The sequence below is a fragment of the Oryx dammah genome, unplaced genomic scaffold (genome assembly GCF_014754425.2).
Source record: "Oryx dammah isolate SB20612 unplaced genomic scaffold, SCBI_Odam_1.1 HiC_scaffold_29, whole genome shotgun sequence".
In the NCBI taxonomy this organism is placed as follows: domain Eukaryota; kingdom Metazoa; phylum Chordata; class Mammalia; order Artiodactyla; family Bovidae; genus Oryx; species Oryx dammah.
This window is the reverse complement of record NW_024070213.1, coordinates 17183120-17207830: the sequence shown is the minus strand read 5'-3', so window position 1 is coordinate 17207830 and position 24711 is coordinate 17183120. Positions and strand designations below refer to the sequence as shown.

Sequence of the window (24711 nt, the reverse complement as noted above, 5' to 3'; positions counted from 1 at the left end):
AAAGTAAAATTAGCAAGTAAACAACTTAATTCATGAGGTTCACAGTTAGTAGGGTCAAAGTTCATGAGCTGTAGAATGGGGGACAGAGAGAAGGAGTGATGTGTGGAAGACTCACAACTCTGGCACCAATCACCATTGCAGCATGTCAAAACTCACTCCAGTCAAGGCTCCAGATAACAGAATTTGATTCCTGTTCTAGAGTTCTGTGAGTCCTGGGATGATGGAGCAAGGGGCCCTAATATTGCTTCTCTATCATTACTATGTACTACCAATAACTAAAGGTTATATCTCTTACTAATGCCAACTCATTTAATTCTAACCAAAACTCTGTCATTGAGGCACAAACATAACTCTCCTCTTACAGACTAAGCCAGTACACAGAGAGTGTCAGGACCCTGTACAAGGTCACACATGTGGTATGTGGCTGAGCGCCGAGTCACGACAGGGCAAACTGGCTCCCAAGTCTGTTCTCCTGACCCCTGCCCTGCACTCTCTCAAGTTTATTGTGGACAAAGTTGGTTGGTGTCCTCTCTAAAGCTTTCCTCCTTCAAATCTTGGATGAGATTGGACACTGAGATTTTCTTATGTGTCAGAGAAGACATACCTTTATCAGAGGGTGAGTTGGTTCATGTTGACGCTGCACTCCCAGCTCTGGGGTAGTGGGTGCTGGGGACCCTATACTAGCCCTGAGTTAGCCCCTCCTTTCCAGCCCACCCCTCCCTATAATAGAGTCTGGAGCCCCTAACAGTGTCTTATCTGTGAGATCTCAGTCCTGAGGTAAGATCGTATGTACCTGGTTCACTAAATGCATCCCTGTGTCATCCTGTGGGAGGGGTGAGTGGACCCCAGGAAGCGTGTCCTGGGTTCTGGTGTCTGCCTCATGGATTCTGGCGATGCTGTGGAGTGGGGTCCATAACTGCGTAAGGGATGATGACTCTGGGTCCCAGGGGAGTAGAGCATCGACTCTTAAGTGACTGAGTGGATCCTGCTCCTACTCCAGCCCCTGACTTTATATTCTGGTTCTGACTTTTATGATCAGTGATTGTCACTACTGTGTCAAGCATACAGAAGGAGATGGAGTTCATGGACAGATGGGGGCTTGGAAGTGAAAGGAACACAGAACAAGTAAGTGACTCTTGTAAAATAAAACATTAGCACATTTAAATAGAGAGAAAAAAATGTGTTCAATTGACTTTTCTCCTTTTCATTTACCTGAGTCTCAGATAGGAAGGACGGGCATGACAGGACAGAGAAGCTGTGTCTGCTGACCAGGACGAGGTGTCCATCTGGTCAGGGATGTGACAGGGCTGTGGACTGGCCCTCAGCTGCGCTCAGTGTTGCCTTCACTGAGACCTTAAGGTATATGCGTGTGGGGGGCGCATGGAGCCATCCATCTCTGAGCTCTGGTGGGGACTCTGAAGTGTGTGTGTCACAGATGTGTCTTTCTCCCATCTCTGCCGAAGTGATGAGAGTCAGACGGGTGAGGGGGCCTCAGCGTGGGCTTGTGTGGACCACAGGGGTGCATCATGGGAATCTTTAGCCTGAGAGGGCATGAGGCATGGAGAGTAGCATCTTAGTGACCTTGAGTTTTGTCACTATCTTATATCCCCTTACTGTCTTTCTCAGTCTCTATTCACACCAGGACTACTTTCTGGTTACCATCTGGAGGCTTCTTCTGATCAGTGGAAACAGAACAAGGCAGCAATGGCCACACTGAACTTCAGCCCCTTCTGCTTTGATCTGTCCCCTCATCCACCCGGGCTTCCATTCTTTTCCCCACTTTTCCTCTTAAATGTAGAATGAAGGAGGTGAGTTCACTGATAGTTTCAGGCAGCATGAATCCCTTCTCTTTTCTGCTTCAGAGGCCTCTTCTTTGACCCCTTGCCTACAGCTATTGTGTAGCAGAATACTTTCTATTTATCCTTCTGTCTGGGGCAGTTCCTTTAAATTATATTTTGCATCTTCTTTAGTAATGGCTTATAATATAATGAATCTTATCAAACCAAACTGTCAATATGCAAAGGGGGAAACTGTGAAGTTTAGGAAACCTAAGTCTTTCTAAACTACATGGTTTATTCTAGAGAGCCCCAAATCCTATTTTGGAGGGCTAGAGTTGAATGATGACTTCCACTTTCTCTTTGTTTCCTATAACAGCAATCTCTTTCTCTCATGAAGCATTATTTGGTGACTAGCTGAAAGGGATATTTCACATAAACTGAAATGCAATAAAGTGGAAGGGAGTTAGTGTGTCTGAAAATCCCTTATAGGGCTTCCCAAGTGGCTCAGCAGTAAAGAACCTGCCTGCCAATGCAAGAGATACAGGAGATGCAGGTTCAATCCCTGAGTCAGAAAGATCCCCCAGAGAAGAAAATGGCAACCCACTCGAGTATTCTTGCCTGGGAAATCCTGTGGACAGGGGAGCCTGGTAGGGCTACAGTCTGTGGGGTTGCAAAGAGTCGGACACAGCTGAGAATGCATGCACGTGCCCCAGTACCGAGGCTCCAGATCCTTCTGAGAAGGTGGAAAAGACCAGCAAACTCATCCCCTCAACATGATGGATCCCACCTCACTCACACTGTGGTCACCTATGAATTCCTGTGCTCCTGGTCCTCACTTTCTGCTGGCCTGATAAATATTCTTGTATTTCCAGCCTTCCTGTAGTTCTCTTCCTTGTCCCTGAGCTCAGTCCCAGGGAAGGTCAATACTTGATTCCACCAGAGAAATTCTCCACGGGCTAAGAGATCCCCTCCTCAGACCCTGACAAATCTCACAGTCTATGGTATTGGTCAGGGTGATCAGATGAGAAAATGTCACTCATGCTTTTTGATGCAACTTTGCTATACCAGCCTCAGTCATGGAGCCCAGCTCTCAGGACCACAGAAGCGGAGGTCAAAGGACCGTGTTGCTCATATAAGGAGATGTGGAAGATTCAGAAGCTCATTGGTGTTTGAGCTTCAGAAAGTGGCAGATGCAGCCTCCGATAGTGCCTGAAATGGTGAAAAGTGTTGCTATTGGCTCTCAGGAGGGAGGGTGTAAGGGATGATCTATATAGACCCCAGTCGGCACCCTGACGCCTCCTCACAGGCTGATCCTGCAGCTGGGACTGTGACCTTGAGAACGTGGGGTCAGGATGGCTCTGGACAGATGCCTCTCCCTGTGGGGACTCTGTGTCCTCCTCCTCGGCACCGTGGTGGGTGGTCAAGGTAAGAGCTGGCCCTCTGTCCTGGGTCCACAGCAGGGGAGTGGATGCCTTGGTGAAAGGAAAGGTGTCTGGAGTTCTGGAGCCGAGCCTCAGTGTTTTTGACCAAAAAGGAACCACAGTGTCTGTGAATACTGGTCCCTCTCCTGTGCGGGATCCACTGGTCGTTGCCGCAGATTTTACAGAGCAGTGAGGTTTGGACCGAGCTGGATCAGCCTGAGTCCCCCGCACTGTCACCCTTGTTCTTAGGGAGTTTCTTGGAGTCCCAGTGGCTCCCAGTGTGTGGAAGTTCCAGCGAATGACCTCTGTTGGGACTCTGGGCTGTTCCCACATGCTCCATGTGCCTGGTGTGTGAGCACTGCCCCTGGGTCCCCGTGTTTCCTGTGTCTGTGCTCCTGTAGGCTCTGTGCTTGTGTGTGTGTGTGTGTGTGTGTGTGTGTGTGTGTGCATGTGTGTGTGAGGTGCATGTGAGGGTGTCTGTGGGTGTATGAGGCTGTATGAGACTGTGGAGTCTGCCTGTGTGAGAGGAATGGGACTGCTGAGCAGGGACTGAGTGTGTTGGTCTGTGAAGCACACAGGGTCCCCCAGGGCTGGGTGTCATGTCTGCTGCATGTGACCAGATCGGAGATTATTGTGTACCTGCCTGCCTCTCTCTGGGTCCTCTCTCCCATCCTCCAGCCTCCCATATTTCTTATCCTGCCTTAAAATATAAATTTAATTTCATCAGGCATTTAGTAGTTTTCAACATTTCTGCTATTATGGAAAAAGTTGCTCTGAGCTTTTCTGTATTTAAATGTAAGGACCATTCTTAATTATTTCTCTAATGATGTTCCCTGGGTGGAACTGTTGTTTCATGGGCTGTGAATATCCTTAAGGCTTTTGGTGCATAGAGAGTAAATGCTTTCTGAAACATTTGCACTGAGTTTTATTTCCACTAGTATTGTGTGAGAATATTAGTTTCCACTTACCCTCACCAACATTTGGTTTTTACCGAGCTTTAAAATCTTATCTAGTTTCATAGGCAAAAACTAGCGTATATTCACTAATTTAATGCTTCATTTCCTCCTTCATTGCTTGTTCATGATATTTGTGTTTTTTAAACTGTGATGTTTGTCATTTTGGCATGATTTATATTGGAGCTCTCCATACTAGGACTGTTGGAGAAAGCAATGGCAACCCACTCCAGTATCCTTGCTTGGAAAATCCTATGGATGGAGGAGCCTGGTGGGCTACCATCTATGGGGTCGCACAGAGTCAGACACGACTGAAGCAACTTAGCAGCAGCAGCAGTATACTATGACTATGACTACTATGCCAGTTCAGTTCAGTCGCTCAGTTGTGTCTGCCTATTTGCGACCCCATGGACTGCAGCATGCCAGGCTTCCCTATCCATCACCAACTCCTGGAACTTGCTCAAACTCATGTCCATCAAGTCGGTGATGCCATCCAACCATCTCATCCTCCCTTCCCCTTCTTCTCCTGCCTTCAAACTTTCCCAGTATCAGAGTCTTTTCAAATGAGTCAGTTCTTCCCGTTAGGTGGCCAAAGTATTGGAGTTTCAGCATCAATCCTTCCAATGAATATTCAGGACTGATTTCCTTTAGGATTGACTGCTTTGATCTCCTTGCAGTCCAAGGGACTCTCAAGAGTCTTCTCCAATACCACAGTACAAATGCATCAATTCTTCAGTGCTCAGCTTTCTTTATGGTCCAATTCTCACATTCATACATGACTACTGGGAAAACCATAGCTTTGACTAGATGGACTTTTGTCAGCAAAGTAATGTCTCTGCTTTTTAATATGCTGTCTAGGTTGGTCATAGCTTTTCTTTCAAGGAGCAAGTGTCTTAATTTCATGATTGCAGTCACCTTCTGCAGTGATTTTCAAGCCCCTCAAAATAAAGTCAGCCACTGTTCTCATTGTTTTCCCATCTATTTGCCAAGAAGTGATGGGACCAGATGCCATGTCTTAGTTTTTTGAATGTTGAGCTTTAAGCCAACTTTTTCACTCTCCTCATCCATTTTCGTCAAGAGGCTCTTTAGTTCTTCTTCACTTTCTGCCAAAAGGGTGATGTCATCTGCGTATTTGAGGTTATTCATATTTCTCCTGGCAATCTTGATTCCAGTTTGTGCTCCATTTAGCCTGGCATTTCACATGATGTACTCTGCATAGAAGTTAAATAAGCAGGATGACAATAGACAGCCTTGACGTACTTCTTTCCCAATTTGGAACCAGTCTGTTGTTCCATGTCCAGTTCTAACTGTTTCTTCCTGACCTGCATACAGATTTGTCAGGAGGCAGGGAAGGTGGTCTGGTATTCCCATCTGTTTAAGAATTTCCCAAAGTTTGTTGTGATCCATACAGTCAAAAGCTTTGGTGTAGTCCATGAAACAGAAACAGATGTTTTTCCGGAACTCTCTTGCTTTTTTGATGATCCAGTGAATTTTGGCAATTTGATCTCTGGTTCCTCTGCCTTTTCTAAAACCAGCTTGAAGTTCTAGAAGTTTACGGTTCATGTCCTGTTGAAGCCTGGCTTGGAGAATTTTGAGCATCACTTTACTAGTGTGTGAGATGAATGCAACTGTGCGGTAATTTGAATACTCTTTGGCATTGCCTTTCTTTGGGATTGGAATGAAAACTGACCTTTTCCAGTCCTGTGGCCACTGCTGGATTTTCCAAATTTGCTGTCATATTGAGTGCAGCACTTTCACAACATCATCTTTTAGGATTTGAAATAGCTCAGTCGAAATTCCATCACCTCCACTAGCTGTTACCTATATGAATTTGAGTGCACAACATTCCTACAAGGCAGGATACATTTATCTCAAAAAATAGATCAGGAAGCTGAGGCCAAGCAAAGTTAAATCACTTGTCTAAATAAAACAGATAAGATTTGAGTAAGTAGTACAAGTAAAATTAGAACCCGAGCATTGGCCTTTCCAGGTGGTGTTAGTGGTAAAGAAGCCACCTGCCAGTTCAGGAGATGTAAGAGGCATGGGTTCGATTTCTGGGTCAGGAAGATCACATGGAGAAGGGCATGGCAACCCCATGGACAGAGGAGCCTGGCTGGCTACAGTCCATGGGGTTGCAAAGAGTCAGACACAACTGAGCAGGCATCTTGGATACCTTGTTTCTCCTAATGGCATCCCTAATTCCTGTAGGTTTTTTTTATTCCTTTGCATTCTTTTTGCTCCTCTGATTGGATAATTTCAACTAATCTTTGTTTTATTTTGTTGAGTCTTCTGCTTGGTCAAGTCTGTATTTTTTAACTTTTTGTTTCATATTGGAGTATAGTCAGTTAACAATATTGTGATAGCTTCAGGTGAACAGCAAAGAAACTCAGCCATACATATATATGTGTGTATCCATGCTCCCACACACTCCCCTCCCATCCAGGCTGCCATATAACATTCAGTAGAGTTCCCTGTGCTGTTCAGGAGGCCCTTGTTGATTATTCATTTTAAATATAGCAGTGAGTAGGAGTCGGTCCCAAATTCCTTGACTATCCATTCCCTTCATTCTTTTCCCTTGGCAACCATAAGTTAAGTTCTCTAATCTGTGAGTTTCTTTCTGTTTTGTAAAAAAGTCCATTAAAAAAAATTTTTTTGGATTCATATATAAGGGATATCATATGATATTTCTCCTTCTCTATCTGATAGTCAAGTCTGTTTTTGATGCTCTGTATTGAATTCTTCAGTTCACTCATTATATTATTCAGCTCCAGAATTTCTGGTAAGTTTTATTATTTTTTTAAATGTTTCCTATCTGTTTGAAACTCAATGAATTTACAAGCTCCCTTCAGATTTGGGCTGATTTTCCCGTCCTATTTTTACAGGTCTTTAATGCTTTTAGATAATTTTTAGTAAATTAATTCTACTTTTTCAGCAGAAGAGATAGCCTCAATAAGCAAGCCCACTATTACTGAGAAAATCTCCTAGAACTCTTCACAGTAATGAAATCACCAAGTGTTTCTGTCATAAGCTAGATAAAAGCTCCATGTAGGCAAAGACATTGTCTTATTACTTTCTGGATTTATAGTACTTAAAAAAGACCTGTCTCTCCATAGATAATTTTATCATTGATAAGATTTTAATCATTTAGTATTAATAAAAATAGCTTCTTGTGTGCCTTCAGGATCCTATTCAGTTACTCTTACATCAGTGTCAGACTTCTGAAAAACCTGAGTAAGCACCACAGGATGTCTCTCTACTTCTACTGTTTCCTTTACCTCCCCTCAAATATCTATATTTCCTTCCTAGAATGGACCTCCCTGGGTCTGTGGACTAAACTGTGTTCCTCCATAATTAATATGTTGAATCTTAGCCTCTAGTGTGACTGCACTGGAGACAGGGTCTTTAGGAAGTAACTGAGGTTAAATAGGCTTCCCTGGTGGCTCAGTGGTAAAGAATCCTCTTGCCCATGCAGGAGAGGCAAGTTTGATCCCTGGGTCAGGAAGATCCCCTGGAGAAGGAAATGGCAACCTACTCTAGTATTGTTGCTTGGGAAATCCCAAGGACAGAGGATCCTGGCAGACTACAGTCTAGGACGTCTCAAGAATTGGACACAATTTAGTGACTAAACCACTAACACCAAGGTTACATAAGGTCATAAGGATGTGGCCCTAATCCAATAGGTGACTTTATAAAAAGAGGATGAGACAGATCCCCCTCCCCCTCTCCCTGTCTGTCTGTCCAGAGGAAAGGCCAGGGGAGCACACAGTGAGGGAGCCATGGCTACAAGCCAAGAGCAGAGGGCTCAGAATGAACACGGCCTTGCCAGCACGTTGATCTCGGACTTACCAGCCTCCACAACTGTGATAAGATAAATAATTTCTGTTTTTTAACCAGCAGACTCTGGGTTTTGGGTGGCTGCCTGCCTGATCTGACTGTACACCAGGATCTTCTCCAGTTCAGCATTTCCCCAGATGTTCCCTCTGTGATGCACCACTTTGGTTTCCAGAGTGAGAGCACATGGGGCGGGGCAGAGATCTGAGCGGTGTTAAGGGTGCCCCAAGGACGACATCTTGTTAGATTGTAAGAAAGATTCTCATTTTCTGACCTGAATTTAAAGCTAGTGGAGCTGATCAAGGTCTCAGGGAACTCACTTCTCAGTTCCTGACAGGCAGGCAGGAGCCTGGGACACTGGGTGAGACCTGATGTGATAGAGAGAGGTGGTTTGGGTCCCAGTTCCAGGTGGGACCAGGCAGCAGACCTGGTCAGACAGGAAGAAGTCTCGTCTGGATGAAGCAGTGAAGGCTCATGTATACACCTCCAGCTTGTTCACCCACTGTCTTCTGACTCTGGAGGTAAGCCCTGCCTCAGCTATGTGTTTTTGTGCAACCAATTACTGCTGAACTCAGCAGCTTAAGTCAAACACCAGGTATCTCATACTTTCTGTGGGTCAAGAATTGGCATGGTTTACCTGGATTCTCGTAGTCATGATGTCTCGTGAGGATGCAATCATCTGAAGGTTCAAGCAGGGGAGGATATTGCTCATGTCTTACCTGGTTGTTAGTAGCATGCAGACTTTGGTAGATTGTTGAACTGAAATCTAATCTCATAAGTGACATCTCATCACTTTTGCCAAATTCCATTTGTTACATGCATGTTACTAAGTACATTCGAGTGTGGGATTACACAAGGATGTGGATACCAGGCAACAGAAAAAATCAGGACACTGTAGAGCCTGTTACCCCAGCCCTCTGTTCCTGAGCTGGATGAGATGCTCCCTATGGACAGGGAAGGAGAGGGAGGATTCCTCCCTGGACCCCAGGCCATGAGCTGCAACTGAGATGGGGAAGCTGGACCCTAGTAGCCTTGGGCACATCTCCAGGGAGGGCAGCATCCAGAGTCTCTGAAGGCCTGTCCTTGGTGGTGTCCCTGGAGCTGGTTCTACAGGCTCCTGAGAAATACCTGGTGCCTCCCTTCCTGCTCCATGTTCAGTGATGGCACATTGAGGGCTTAGAGTTGGCCACCTTGGGAATGTTTATACCACAGAGGTCAGGAAATACTATATCCCATGCACTGTTTTGCTCCTCAGAGAGCTAATGTTTTAAATATTATACCACTCTAAGTCTCCTAAAATCTTTCCTGTCATGTGTCTTTTTCGCAGTACTGGAGCTGAGGCTGAAGGATGGAGCCCCCCGCTGTGAGGGGAGAGTGGAAGTGAAGCACCAGGGCGAATGGGGCAGAGTGGAGGATCTGGCCTGGAGCTTGGAGGAGGCAGCTGTAGTGTGCAGACAGCTGGGGTGTGGAGCTGCCGTTGGTTTTCCTGGAGTGGCTTATTTTGGGCCAGGACTTGGCCCCATTTGGCTTTCTTATACTTCATGTGAAGGGGTAGAGTCAACTGTCAGTGAGTGTAGGCATTCTAATATTAAAGACTATCGTAATGATAGCTCTTCCCATGACTGGGATGCTAAAGTAGTCTGCTCAGGTAAGTCCTGTCTGGTCTGTGTGGGGATCTCTAGCAGGAAAAGCCTCTGTCTTATCACAGGAATGATTTGAGATTATGGATAGAGCCTTTAGAACATGCTTGGGTGAAGGGTCTTTGTGATGTGTCACAGGAGGCAGAGGTGAGGTCAAAAGTTTCATACAGATTCAGCTTCTGGATTCGACCTCTGTGACACAGTCTCAGCATGGTAATTGTTCTGTTTTCTTTGGCATGATGGTCAGTAGGGTGTGGCTACATTATTGGCGGGGGAGGGGGAGTCAGAGGGGAGTTATAGGCAACAAGGTTTATTACCCTCATTGGTCCTAAAAGTCAAAGTCACCACACTCCATCAGGTTGGTATGTGGGTGATGTGCCAATAGAACAGCCTCAACCAAGCAATGGTGACCCCAAAAGGGCATGTGAAGACCCATGGACAAGTGACAATATCCGAAGTCATGGTGCAGTTACACAGGAAAATGTGTGAGAGAAATTCAGGGGTGCATTTAAATGTCCCTAGGTCACAGTCAGAGGAGGCCAGAAGCGGGACTCGTGGCAGGGAAAATCTCACCACACTGGTGTTCCTGGTGAATCGAGTGGGGAGCTCACACCACACTTGCAGGGACATTGAGGGAGCAGGAAAGTGCAGTCTTGAAGTTTACAACACAGCAGCTGAAGCACATCATGGAAAAGAGGCAGTGAAGCAAGGAGTTTCTGGGGTTCTCAAGGAAAGAGGACTGAAGTGGTTTGCCTTTCCTTCTCCATGGACGATGTCTTGTCAGAACTCTCCACTAAGACCCGCCTGTCTTGGGTGGCCCTACATGGCATGGCTCATAGTTTCATTGAGTTAGACAAGGCTGTGGTCCATGCACTGTGAACTTCCAGATGTTCAAGCTGGATTTAGAAAAGACAGAGGAACCAGAGGTCAAATTGCCAACATCTGTTTGATCACTGAAAATGCAAGAGAGTTCCAGAAAAACACCTACTTCTACTTTATTAACTATGCCAAAGCCTTTAACTGTGTGGATCACAAAAAACTGGAAAATTCTTCAAGAGATGGGAATACCAGACCATCTGACCTGCATCCTGAGAAATCTGTATGTAGGTCAAGAAGCAACAGTTAGAACTGGACATGGAACAAAAGACTGGTTCCAAATCGGGGAAAGAGTGTGTCAAGGCTGTATATTGTCACCCTGCTTATTTAACTTATATGCAGAGTACATCATGAGAAATGTTGGACTGGATGAAGCACAAGCTGGAATCAAGATTGTCGGGAGAAATATCAATAACCTTAGATGCAGATTACATCACACTTATGGCCGAAAGCAAGGAACTAAAGAGCCTCTTGATAGTGAAAGAGGAGAGTGAAAAAGTTGGCTTAAAACTCAACATTCAGAAACTAAGATCATAGCATCTGGTCCCATCACTTCCTGGCAAATAGATGGGGAAACAGTGGAAATAGAGACAGACTTTTTTTTTTTTAAATTTTTGGCTCCAAAAGTACTGCAGATGGTGACAGCAGCCATGAAATTAAAAGACACTTGCTCCTTGGAAGAAAAGCTATGACCAACCTAGACAGCATATTAAAAAGCAGAGACATTTCTTTGCCAACAAAGACCAATCTAGTCAAAGCTATGGTTTTTCCAGTAGTGCTGTATGGATGTGAGAGTTGGACTATAAAGAAAGCTGAGCACCGAAGAACTGATGCTTTTAAACTGTGGTGTTGGAGAAGACTCTTGAGAGTCTGCTAGGAGATCCAACCAATCCCTCCTAAAGGAAATCAGTCCTGGGTGTTCATTGGAAGGATTGATGCTGAAGCTGAAACTCCAGTACTTTGGCCACCTCATGCAAAGAACCGACTCATTGAAAAAGACCCTGATGCTGGGAAAGATTGAAGGTGGGAGGAGAATGGGATGGCAGAGGATGAGGTGGTTGGATGGCATCACTGACTGAATGGACATGAGTTAGAGTAAACCCCAGGAGTTGGTAATGGACAGGGAGGCCTGGCATGCTGCAGTCCATGGTGTTGCCAAGAGTCAGACATGACTGAGGAACTGAACTGAACTGAATTGAAGCTAAGGGGACTTGATGTGACTCCTAAGAAGTACTCAGTGCTATCTAAGTGTCTTTGACCTATGCCAAGGTGGATGCAGGAAATAGGGTGTGAGTGGGTGCTCACAGTATTTGACAGAGATGCTTCTAGTTGTTATCACAATTGCAGATTGCATGTCCAGGTTATTAATCACATCAGAACAACTGGACTGGAGGAAGATATTGTCAGTTATCACAGTGAATTCCCTAATGTAGAAGGCTGGACTTAGGATAGTATCACCCCATCTAATGGGATGGTGGGACAGGGGAGCCCTGAAGACATCTGCAGTAGGTCCTTAACAGCCACAGCCAATCAGCTCTTGGGTGTTTATGTCCAGGAAGATCATTGGAAAAGTGATCTTTTCTAATCTCACCTTCAGCAGACCTTTGATGATTCTAGTTGATGCCCTTAAGGAAACAATTCTTTTCCTTTTTAAAAAGTACTTTATTGAGGTAGGTCTGACATACAAGACTGCTTGATAAGTATGCATTTGTGAAACCACTACAGCGCTTATGTAATAAATCTATTCATCTCTTGAAAATGTTTTCTTCCATTCTCTTTATCATTCTTATTAAAAATAATTATTTTCAAGGTGAATTTGAATTTTAGTTAGAAGCTTTTGTTTTAAACAAACCTGTTTTCTGGCACCTCAAATAACCTTCCTTATTGTCACAATGTCATAATCATGGTTCCACCTGAAGATAAATTTGTGGAAATACTACAGGTGTCTCTACTATATTTTGATAAATCAGCATCTGAGTGAAAATGGAGTGTGTGATGTTGAAACTTTGTGTGAAATTAGAACTCCCAATTTATCCTAAGAAAACTGATGTCTTGTTATTAATTCCAGTTAAGATATACTTAGAAGTAGAGAATTGGAAGTGCTCTGATATTTAACAAAGGTCCGTCTAGTCAAGGCTATGGTTTTACAGTGGTCATGTATGGATGTGAGAGTTGGACTGTGAAGAAAGCTGAGCACCGAAGAATTTATGCTTTTGAAGTGTGGTGTTGGAGAAGACTCTTGAGAGTCCCTTGGACTGCAAGGAGATCCAACCAGTCCATCCTAAAGGAGATCACTCCTGGGTGTTCATTGGAAGGACTGATGCTAAAGCTGAAACTCCAGTACTTTGGCCACCTCATGCGAAGAGTTGACTCATTGGAAAAGACTGTGATGCTGGGAGGGATTGGGGGCAGGAGGAGAAGGGGACGACAGAGGATGAGATGGCTGGATGCCATGAGTTTGAGTGAACTCCGGGAGTTGATGATGGACAGGGAGGCTGTCCATGCTGCGATTCATGGGGTCGCAAAGAGTTGGACATGACTGAGCAACTGAACTGAACTGAACTGAACAAACATTTAAACCCTGATCGTGGTTTGTACACCTTGACTACCATTGCTCTAACTTAGACTCTCACATTTTTATGAACGGTTCCAGGTTCCTTCTATTTCTCTTTTTGTCACTAGTTTTCTTCCTCCTGGTCTGTTTTTTTTTTCCTCTGTATTTTCAGACATATTTTAATGATGTGAAGATAAGTCAAAGTGGTGGTGATGTAGCAGACATAAGATTAGACTAGCATGTGTTTTCATTATCTTAATCAGAACTCTTGGAGTTTCTTCTGCTCAACCTTAGTAGTCATGTATGGAAGAGAAATTTCAGCCTCAGTAGTGGATTGCTGGAAGTGAAGTACTGTGTTTAGGAGAAATCTAGAGTGGAAACAATGACCAGAGGAGAATGTAGCGAAGCTTGTTTGAAATAATGAGGAGATTTCATGGAGTTCAGGTGGAAGATCTGGGAGGGAACACACAAATTGAGAAGGACTGTGGTGCAAGCATTCCAAGTTGCTTCAGCCCTGTCCTACCCTTTGTGACCCCATGGACCAGGCACGAATACTGGAGTGGGTGGCCATTTCCTTCTCCAGGGGATCGTCCTCACCCAGGGATCAAACCTGGGGCTCCTGCATTGCAGGCAGAGTCTTGATTATCTTCTGAGCCACCAGGGACTACAGTACTGAAGTGCAAAATGGTGAGGGGATGAAGATGCAAGGATTGCAGGAGGGGAGGGTTGGAAAGATGCAGTCAACTAGTTCATTCACCACAGCCTCTGTGTTATACTTCCTTCCTGCCCTCATTCTTTCCCTCCCTCTCTTCCTTTATCTTGCTGTGGGAGTCATTTCTGAGCTCTGTGGAAGTGCTAGCATTTGTAGCTGGCAGTTTTCTTAGTGGAAAATTTTTATAATATGGATTCTGTTTATTTAACAAATAAGTTTACTCATATTTTTCTCTCTTTTTTTTGTATCAGATTTTGGTGAGTTGTGTTTTACAAGTAATGTGTTTTTAAGGACTTGACCCATTTTACAAAAAATTTTCAAATTAGTAACACTGGTTCATATCTCATATCTTTACATGTTGGGAAGATCTACAATGATATTCCTCCTTTTGTTACTGGTGCTGTTAATGTGTTCCTTTTTTTATCTTAATTGGTTTGCTAGATTATCAGTGTTAATGTTCTTTTTAAGAGAATCACTAATGGACTGTATTGATTTTCTTGATGATTGTGGTTGCTTTTGTAGATTCTTGAGGTGGAGTCTTGGATCATTTCCTTCTGTTTCTATTTTTATTCTAAAGTAATCATCAAGGAAGCATCAAGGTTCTAAATTTTCTTCTAAGCATCACTTTATTTTTAACCCACCAGTTTGGGATTTCAGCATCTGCAAAACAGCTCAAAGGATATGGCTCAGAATGTTAGCTATAGCCATGAGGAGGAACTAAAAATCCTTGACTTTGTTTAGGGTTAAACTATTATTATTTTGTCCTATTTGACTGTTTTCCTTTGTTTCTGAAATTTTTTCATTTCTGTGATTAAATTTATTCTTTGGCTAAGGCTTTTCTACAGACAGAAGCAGGTGGAGGACATGAGTGTGGTCTGTCCTGAGAAGGCTCTGTAAGGTCCTGCTCCAGAGCATTCTCATTGTTCTTTCATTTTTTCAGGGGAAAGAAGTGCTAAGAAATGCTAAGAAGTGCTATGTCAGGGAAAGAAATGCTTAGATGAATAATATTTTTATGAAACATTATTATTTAAGGATAATAATAGAGAACAAAGTACAAACAATAAGTGTATACCTAGGTCATGTTCCCCAACCCAGACCTACAAAGAGAACATTCACATAACACAGAATCACTATTGCCTCCCAATACCTGTGTCCTCCTCTCCAGGGAAGACTGCTTACCTAAGACTTGTACTGCCATAGAATATCTTCTCAGTTTTTGAACTTTATGTATAACCATACAGAATGTTTTCTTTCATGTCGAATTTTTTTTATTTCAAACTGTGTTTGAAATTCACTCGTGATGTTGTTTATGGCAACACTGTATTCATTTTTATTACTATAGAGTATTCCTTTGAATGATCACATGACCCTGCATTGATCCATTCAACTTGTGGCAGAGATTTGAGTTTGTTGCCAGGTTTTGACTATTACAAACACAATGGTGCAAATTACCATGATGACTTTTGTAACAAATATTTATTACATTTTTTGTGTGTTTAATTCTATCTTATATTTTTATTTTCTTAATGGTATGGTGTACTTCAATGAGCCAGGTTACTAATCTTAAGTTAATTCATTCACCTTTTTTACCGTACATGTGTGCTCCTTCAGTCAGTCAGTTCAGTTCAGTCACTCAGTCATGTCTGACTCTTTGCAACCCCACGGACCACAGCACATCAAGTTTCCCTGTCTTTCATCATCTCCCGCAGCTTGCTCAAGCTCGTATCAATTGAGTTGGTGATATCACCCAATCATGTAATCCTCTGTCATCTCCTTCTCCTCCTGCATTCAGTATTTTTCAGCTTCAAGGTCTTTTCCAATAAGTCAGTTCTTCCCATAATGTGGTCAAAGTATTAGAGCTTCAACTTCAGCATTAGTCCTTCCAATGAATATTCAGGACTGATTTCCTTTAGGATTGACTGAAGTCCAAGGGACTCTCAAAAGTCTTCTCCAACACCACAGTTCACAAGCATCAATTCTTCAGTGCTCAGCTTTCTTTATGGTCCAACTCTCACATCCATACATAACTACTGGAAAAACTATAGCTTTGTTGGACCTTTGTCAGCAAAGTAACATCTCTGCTTTTTAATATGCTATCTAGGTTTGTCATAGCTTTTCCCCCAAGGAGCAAGCATCTTTTAATTTCATGGCTGCAGTCACCATTTGCAGTGATTTTGGAGTCCAAGAAAATAAAGTCTGTCACTGTTTTCATTGTTTCCCCATCTATTTGCCATAAGTGATGGGACCAGATGCCATGATTTTCCTTTTCTGAACACTGAGTTTTAAGCCAACATTTTCACTCACCTCTTTCACCTTCATCAAGAGGCTCTTTAGTTCCTGTTCACTTTCTGCCATAAGGGTGGTGTCATCTGCATATCTGAGGTTATTGATATGTCTCCCAGCAATCTTGACTCCAGCTTGTGCTTCATCCATTCTGGCATTTCACATGATGTGCTCTGCATAGAAGTTAAATAATCGGGGTGACAATATACAGGCTTGACATACTCCTGTCTCAGTTTTGAACCAGTCCATTGTTCCAGTCCATAGAACTCCTTAAATCCTTCTAGAAAGAACTTTGTCTACTCCAAAATCACAAAAATGTTCTCTGAGAGTATCTCACAGAAGTGTAATTACTTTTATTTTGCATATGATTATACACTGCTTCCAGGACTGATAACTGTGTAGTGTAAGGATCAAGTGTCATGTTTTCATATGGGCATCCAGTTGACTCAGAATATTTTTCTGGAAGACTATTTCCTACTGCAGCGCCACCTTTGTGATAAACGAAAGAGGACATATGTCTGAGTACTTCTTTCAGACTCTATTCTGTTCCACTGTGTTGTTTGTCTATCCTTGCACCTGTACCATATTTTCTTAATTATTGTAACTTTATAGTAAATCTTGAACCTTCCCTGGTGGCTTAGATGGTAAAGAATCTGTCTGCAAGGCGGGAGACCTGGGTTTGATCCCTGGGTTGGGGAGATCCCTTAGAGAAGTGTATGGCAACCCACTCCAGTATTCTTGCCTGGAGTGTCGCCATGGAGAGAGGAGCCTGGTGGGCTATAGTCCATTGGGTCACAAAGAATCGGACATGACTGAGTGACTAAGCACACATAGTAAGTCTGGGTAACTTTAATTTAAAGAAGTTATGTTGTTGCTGTTTTTCCTAACTGCCTTGGTCATTCTTGGTTTTTGTATTTTGTATACATTTTTGAGCTGAAGCTCCAGTACTTTGCCATCTGATGTGAAGAGCTGACTCATTAGAAAAGACCCTGATGCTTAGAAAGATTGAAGGCAGGAGGAGAAGGGGACAACAGAAGATGAGATAGTTGGATGGCATCACTGACTCAATGGACATGAGTTTGGGTAAACTCTGGGAGTTGGTGATGGATAGGGAAGCCTGGCGTACTGCAGTCCATGGGGTTGCAAAGAGTCTGACATGACTGAGTGACTGAACAACAACAGAAATTTTGAATCATCTTGCCATGTTTCACACACACACAAAAGCATCAGGGAATTTTATTGAGGTTAGCTTTAATCTGTATATAAATTTGAGAATGATTTATTTTGACAACATTGAGTTTCCCAATTCATTGGCAAAATATATCCCTTCATTCAGTTAGGTCTTGAATTTCTCTCAGGTGTTTTGCACATCTTTACCTAGGTTTTCTCCTAGGCATTTTATGGGTTTGACGTTACTAGTATTTCCTTTAGTGAAGGTTTTCTAGGAATGAATTCTCTCTGAACTTTATCTGGATTCCCCAGATGTTAGTTTAGTATTTTGCTTTCATCCTTCTTTCTCTCTCTCTTTTCTCTCCCTCTCTCTCTCACTCTAGTTTTCTCTCTCTTTCTCTGTCTTGCTCTAGCTTTCCCTCTCTCTCCTCCTTTGTCCCTCTCCTGCCCCATTTTCCCCCCGAGTATGTAAAATCTTTCTGGATTAAGTTGCAGACAAGATGCTCCTTTATCCCTCCCCCTCCCCAACAACAACAACAAAAAATTACTTCAGGGAATTTCCTTACATAACCACAGTTCAATCAAACCTTTAGAGATATCAGCCCCAGATAACATCTAAGTGCAACCACATGAGAGACCCCAAAGATAGAACTGCCAAGTTGAGTCTTTTCCAAATTACTGACCAGGAAATTATGATCAAAAGAAAAAAAAAATTCCTTCAACTGCTAAGTTTTGGGTTAAACTTTGTTATACAGTATTGTTAACCAGGCACTTACCATGTAACCAGCTTTTCTATATAGAAGAATATTTATCCTCTCATCTTCTATTTTACTATTTCTACTTTATATTGATCTAATGTGCTGATAGACTCATTCTCTAGTTCTTAATTTCAGCTGTTAACTTTTTCAGCTGTAGAATTTTCATTTGTTTGTGTTATAATTTCTCTGCCAAGACACACATCTTCTAAATTAATTATTTGAGGACTTTAATCATGGCTATTTAAATTCTCTGTCAGACTATAAAACTCTTAGAGGAAAACATAGGCAGAAGATTCTTTGACATAAATTGCAACAAGATCTTTTTTGACCAACCTTCTAGAGTAAAGAAAATAAAAACAAAAATAAACAAATAGGACCTGATTAAACTTAAAAGATGTTCAACACCACTAATTACTAGAGAGATGCAAAACTACAGTCACGTATTACTTTACACCAGTCAGAATGTCTATCATTAAAAAATCTACAAACAATAAATGCCAGAGAGAATGTGCAGAAAAGGGAATCCTGCTACATATGGGTTTGTAAATTGGCACAACTACTATGGAGAACAGTATGGAGGTTCCTCAAGAAACTAAAAATAGAACTATCGTATGACTCAGCAATCCCACTCCTGGGCACATACCTGGAGAGAATCGTCATGCAAAAAGACATGCATCCTAATGTCCACTGCAGCACTACTTACAACAGCCAGGACACGGAAGCAACCTAAATGTTCCTCACAGGAGGAATGGATAGAGAAGATGTTGTACATATATAAAATGGAATATTACTCAGCCATAAAAGAATAAAGTTGTGAAATATGCAGAGACATGGATAGACCTAGAGATTGTTATGTTCGGTTTAGTTCAGTTCAGTTGCTCAGTCATGTCCAACTCTTTGTGACCCCATTGACTGTAGCACAAGATGGCTCCCTGTCCATCACCAACTCCCGGAGATTACTCAAACTCATGTTCACTGAGTTGGTGATGCCATCTAACCATCTCATCCTCTGTCATCTCCTTCTCCTCTCGCCTTCAATCTTTCCAGCATCAGGGTCTTTTCAAATGAGTCAGTTCTTCACATCAGGTGGGCAAAGTACTGGAGCTTCAGCTTCAACATCAGTCCTTCCAATGAACATTCAGGACTGATTTCCTTTAGAATGGACTGGGTGAATCTCCTTGCAGTCCAAGGGACTCTCAAGAGTCTTCTCCAACACCACAGTTCAAAAGCATCAATTCTTTGGTGCTCAGCTTTCTTTATAGTCCAACTCTCACATCCATACATGACTACTGGAAAAACTATAGCCTTGACTAGATAGACCTTTGTTGGCAAAGTAATATCTCTGCTTTTTAATATGCTGTCTAGGTTGGGTCATAACTTTTCTTCCAAGGAGTAAGCGTCTTTTAATTCCATGGCTGCAGTCACCATCTACAGCAATTTTGGAGCTCAAAAAAGTAAAGTCTGTCACTCTTTCCACTGTTTCCCCATCTATTTGCCATGAAGTGATGGGACTGGATACCATGATCTTTGTTTTCTGAATGTTGAGCTTTAAGCCAACTTTTTCACTTTCCTCTTTCACTTTCACCAACAGGCTCTTTATTGCTTCACTTTCTGCCATAAGGGTGGTGTCATCTGTATATCTGAGGTTATTGGTTTTTCTCCTGGTAACCTTGATTCCAGCCTGTGCTTCATCCAGCCCAGTGTTTCTCATAATGTACTCTGCATATAAGTTAAATAAGCAGGGTAGCAATATACAGCCTTGATGTACTTATTTTCTTGTTTGGAGCCAGTCTGTTGTTCCATGTCCAGTTCTAACTGTTGCTTCCTGACCTGCATACAGATTTCTCAAGAGGCTGGTCAGGTGGTCTGGTATTCCCATCTCTTTTAGAATTTTCCACTGTTTATTGTAATGCACACAGTCAAAGGCTTTGGCATAGCCAATAAAGCAGAAATAGATGTTTTTCTGGAACTCTCTTGCTTTTTCGATGATCCAGCGGATGTTGGCAATTTGATCTCTGGTTCCTCTGACTTTTCTAAAACCTGCTTGAACATCTGGAAGTTCACAGTTCACATGTTGCTGAAGCCTGGCTTGGAGAATTTTGAGCATTACTTTGCTAGTGAGATGAGTGCAATTGTGAGGTAGTTTGAGCATTCTTTGGCATTGTCTTTCTTTGGAATTGGAATGAAAACTGACCTTTTCCAGTCCTGTGGCCACTGCTGAGTTTTCCAAATTTGCTGGCATATGGCATGCAGCACTTCACAGCATCATCTTTTAGGATTTGAAATAGGATTGTTTTATGTAGAATGAAGTAAATCAGAAAGAGAAAAACAAATACTGTATAACATCACTTATATGTGGAATCTAGAAAAATGGTAGAGAAGAACTTACTGCAAAGCAGAAATAGAGACACCAACATGGAGAACATCATATGGATACTAAGAGGGGAAATGAGGAGTGGGATGAATTGGGACATTGAGATTGACGTATATACACTATTGATGTGCTGTGCTGTGAACTTAGTTGCTGAGTTGTATCCGACTCTTTGCAACCTCATGGTCTGTAGCCCGCCAGGCTCTTCTGTCCACGGGGATTCTTCAGGAAAGAATTGTGGAGTGGGTTGCCATACCCTCCTCCAGGGGATCTTCCCAACCCAAGGATCAAACCCAGGTCTCTCGCATTCCAGGCAGATTCTTTACTGCCTCAGCCACCAGACTCAGAAGCCTTACACTATTGATACTAAGTATAAAATAGATATTGCTTGGAGAATCCCATAGACATGGAGCCTGATGAGCTACAATCCATAGTGTCACAGAGTCAGACACTACGGAAGTGACTTAGCATGCACACACACATAAACTTTGCCAATAAAGATCCGTCTAGTCAAGGCTATGGTTTTTCCAGTGGTCATGTATGGATGTGAGAGTTGGACTATAAAGAAAGCTGATTGCCAAAGAATTGATGCTTTTGAACTGTGGTGCTGGAGAAGACTCTTGAGAGTCCCTTGGACTGCAAAGAGGGCCAACCAGTCCATCCTAAAGGAAATCAGTCCTGAATGTTCATTGGAAGGACTGATTCTGAGGCTGAAACTCCAATACTTTGGCCACCTGATGCAAAGAGCTGACTCATTGGAAAAGACACTGATGCTGGGAAAGATTGAGGGCAGGAGGAGAAGGGGATGACAGAGGATGAGATGGTTGGATGGCATCATTGACTCGATGGACATGGGTTTGTGCGGACTCCGGGAGTTGGTGATGGACAAGGAGGCCTGGCGTGCTGTGGTTCATGGGGTCACAAAGAGTCAGACACAACTGAGCAACTGAACTGAACACATAAAATAGATAAATAATAACCTATTGTATAGCACAGGGAACCCTATTCAGTGCTCTGTGGTGAGCTAAATAGGAAGTAAATCCAAGAAAGAGGGGGAGATATATATATATATATGTGTGTGTGTGTGTGTCGCTGTTGTTTGGTTGCTGTTGCGTCTGACTCTTTTGTGACCCAATGGACTGTAGCCTGTGACACTCCTTTCTCCATAGGATTTCCCAGGCAAGAATACTGGAGTGGATTCCCATTTCTTTCCCCAGAGGATCTTGCCACCAGGGATGGAACCCCAGTCTCCTATTTGGCAGGCAGATTTTTTTTACCACTGAGTCACCTAGGAAACCCTTACATGTATAAATAATGTATTAAATTTGCTGTACAGCAGAAGCTAACACAACGTTGAAAAGCAATTATGCTAAAATAAAAATTAATAAAAATAAACAAAATAAACTCTCTGTCAGATAACTCTAAGAGCCAAATATTCTGGGAAATTTTTTTAATGTTTCTTTTTCCTCTTGTTTTCCATGAGATCTCTTTTATATAAGTGTTTTTAAAATCACAAACATTGTAGATAAAAAATTGTACAAATCCTTCAGAAAGGATTTTGTTTTGCTTCTTCTATTTAGGGGTAGATTAAGGATAGAGCAACTTATTTAACTCATTCTTAGGGCAAATCTTGGCTTTAAACAGGTATCGTGGCATTGTCAGGACCAGGGCTGTTCATAGAGAAAGGGAACACTAAGATTATGGTAACGTTACCAGTACGTTACAGCTTTCATCTCAGCTCCATCACTAGGTCGTTATTATTATTTTTTTATTTTGAAATTTTTACTTTGTATTGAGTTTGGTGATTAACAATGTTGTTACAGTTTCAGGTGAACAGGCAGGGACTCAGCCATACATATACATGTATCCATTTCCCCCCAAACTCCCCTCCCCTCCTCAAAATTGCTTTGCTTAACTGAGTTTCCTGTTCTTCAACCCTCCCAACCCTCTAATCATCGCTCTTTTTTCAGGAAACCAGACCCAGGTGCTGCCCCAGTGCAATGACTCTGTGTCTGAACAAGTAGGGTCTGCGGCCTCGGGGGAGAGCGCCCCCTACTGCTCAGGTGAGGGTCCCACAGGACAGAAGACCCTTTTCATTCCCCAGATCAATGCCCCATTGTCCCATTTCTCTCTCCTCAGACAGCAGACAGCTCCGCCTGGTGGACGGGGGCGGTCCCTGCGCCGGGAGAGTGGAGATCCTTGACCAGGGCTCCTGGGGCACCATCTGTGATGACGGCTGGGACCTGGACGATGCCCGCGTGGTGTGCAGGCAGCTGGGCTGTGGAGACGCCCTCAATGCCACGGGGTCTGCTCACTTCAGGGCAGGATCAGGGCCCATCTGGCTGGACGACCTGAACTGCATAGGAATGGAGTCTCACGTGTGGAGGTGCCCTTCTCGGGGCTGGGGGCGGCATGACTGCAGACACAAGGGGGACGCGGGGGTCATCTGCTCAGGTCTGCGCTGCACACTCTCCACAGGCTGGGGGAGGGGTGGGGCCCTGGAGGACGGGGATCTGAGCCCTGAGGAAGAGATGCTGAAAGGACCAGAGAAGGAGGCTTCCTCCCGTGGAGCCTGTCTTTCCAGCAGACGTGAAGACCGGGTGCTTTCATTTCCTCCTGCAGCAGCTGAGATTCTGGTCCTTTCTCCTCAGTAGTGTTTCCTGGCAGAGCCTTTTCTCAGTTTTCCTTGAAATCGGGGCTCACTCTTCTGGTACATATGGTAGAGAAGTCTTAAAGCCAAGGTGCTAGTTTTTTTGTTTTGTAACAAATTACCACATAGTTAATGGTTTAAAACAACACATTTACTTCCTTACACTTCTGTAGGTTAGATGTCCAGCAGGAATCTCACTGGATGGGGATCAAGGTTTCAGTAGGGTCACATCACCTCTGAGCCTCTGGGAAAGAATCTGTTTCTTGTCTTTTCAAGCTTCTAAAAACTGCCTGCCTGCCTTCATTCATAACCCCCTTCTGTTCATCATCAGACCAGCAACGCTCCACCTCTCTAACTGTTATCCATGTTCACATCTCCCTCTAACCAGAATGAGGAAAAGTGTTCCACCCTAAAGGATAGTGAGTCTAAGACTGGTTAAACTGTGCTCAGGTGGTTAATCCATCATATTCAGGGTAATCGCAGTCCTTACCTTAATCACATCTGTAAAGTCCCCTTTGCCAGATAAGGAAACCGTCACAGGTCCATTACTCTATCTGCCTCTGCACTGTCCACATTGCATCCCTTTCATACACTCTTTTAGATGTTTTGTCAGGAAGCAGGTGTCAGCTTCCACTCTCTGCAGGTGGACAGGTTGGTCTTCCTCAGCTCATATCCACTACATCACGGTGGTAGAAATATTCAGAAAGACAGACACAGATGGACAAAGTCAGATAAAAGGAGACAGGTTTCACTCTGGTCACCTAGTGGATTTGCTTCCTCAGCTGGGTCAGAGATGAGTGCTCACAATTTTGGGGAGAGAGGAAAACCCAGAGCACTGAGTGGGGTGCTCACTGTGTCCCATGTCCTCCCTTTCAATCTCAGAGTTCCTGGCCCTCAGGATGGTGAGTGAGGACCAGGAGTGCGCTGAGTGGCTGGAAGTTTTCTACAACGGGACCTGGGGCAGTGTCTGCCGCAGCCCCATGGAAGACATCACTGTGTCTGTGATCTGCAGACAGCTTGGCTGTGGGGACAGTGGACGTCTCAACACTTCTGTTGGTCTCAGGGAAGGTTCGAGACCCCAGTGGGTAGATTTAATCCAATGTCAGAAAATTGATACCTCTCTCTGGCAGTGTCCTTCTGACCCCTGGAAATACAGTTCATGCTCTCCAAAGGAGGAAGCCTACATCTCATGTGCAGGTGACTTATGTCTGTTTTTGTGTCTGTCCCAACCCTGTAGAAAGTTATTAGTGAGATTTGATATTTTAAAATCTAAGTGATATGTTTAAGTTGAGTTTATAAAATGAAGTTGGATGGAGCTAATTTAATCCACATGTTCCAAACTTGCTTTATTAAAAGTTTTCAATTGATATAATTGACATAACATTATATTGTTTGCTGTGTAGAACATAATACTTATATATTTGGTATATTGATAAATGATCACTACAGTAAGTCTAGTTATATCCATAACCATATATATAGTTAAATATTTTTCTTATATGATGAGGATGTTTAAGATGTATTTTCTCATCATCTTTCAAATAGACAGTATGGTATTCACTATAGTCACCATGCTGTATGTTATATCTCTTCACCTATTAATTTTATGACTCAAGTTTATACCTTTTGACTACATTTGCCCACACCAAATTCCCCACCTCTGGCAGCCACCAACTACTCAGCATCTCTGAACTTGCTTTTTGTTTTAAGATTA

General features: G+C 43.1%; 1 protein-coding gene across 1 annotated transcript in view; it reads left to right on the top strand.

The window, feature by feature from the left end:
• LOC120857968 (deleted in malignant brain tumors 1 protein-like) overlaps positions 1–24711 on the top strand; it is a 239264-nt gene that overhangs the window by 106952 nt on the left and 107601 nt on the right. The window contains 1 exon segment of the mRNA XM_040233889.1: positions 22487–22801. Coding sequence (XP_040089823.1) covers positions 22487–22801 — 315 coding nt within the window.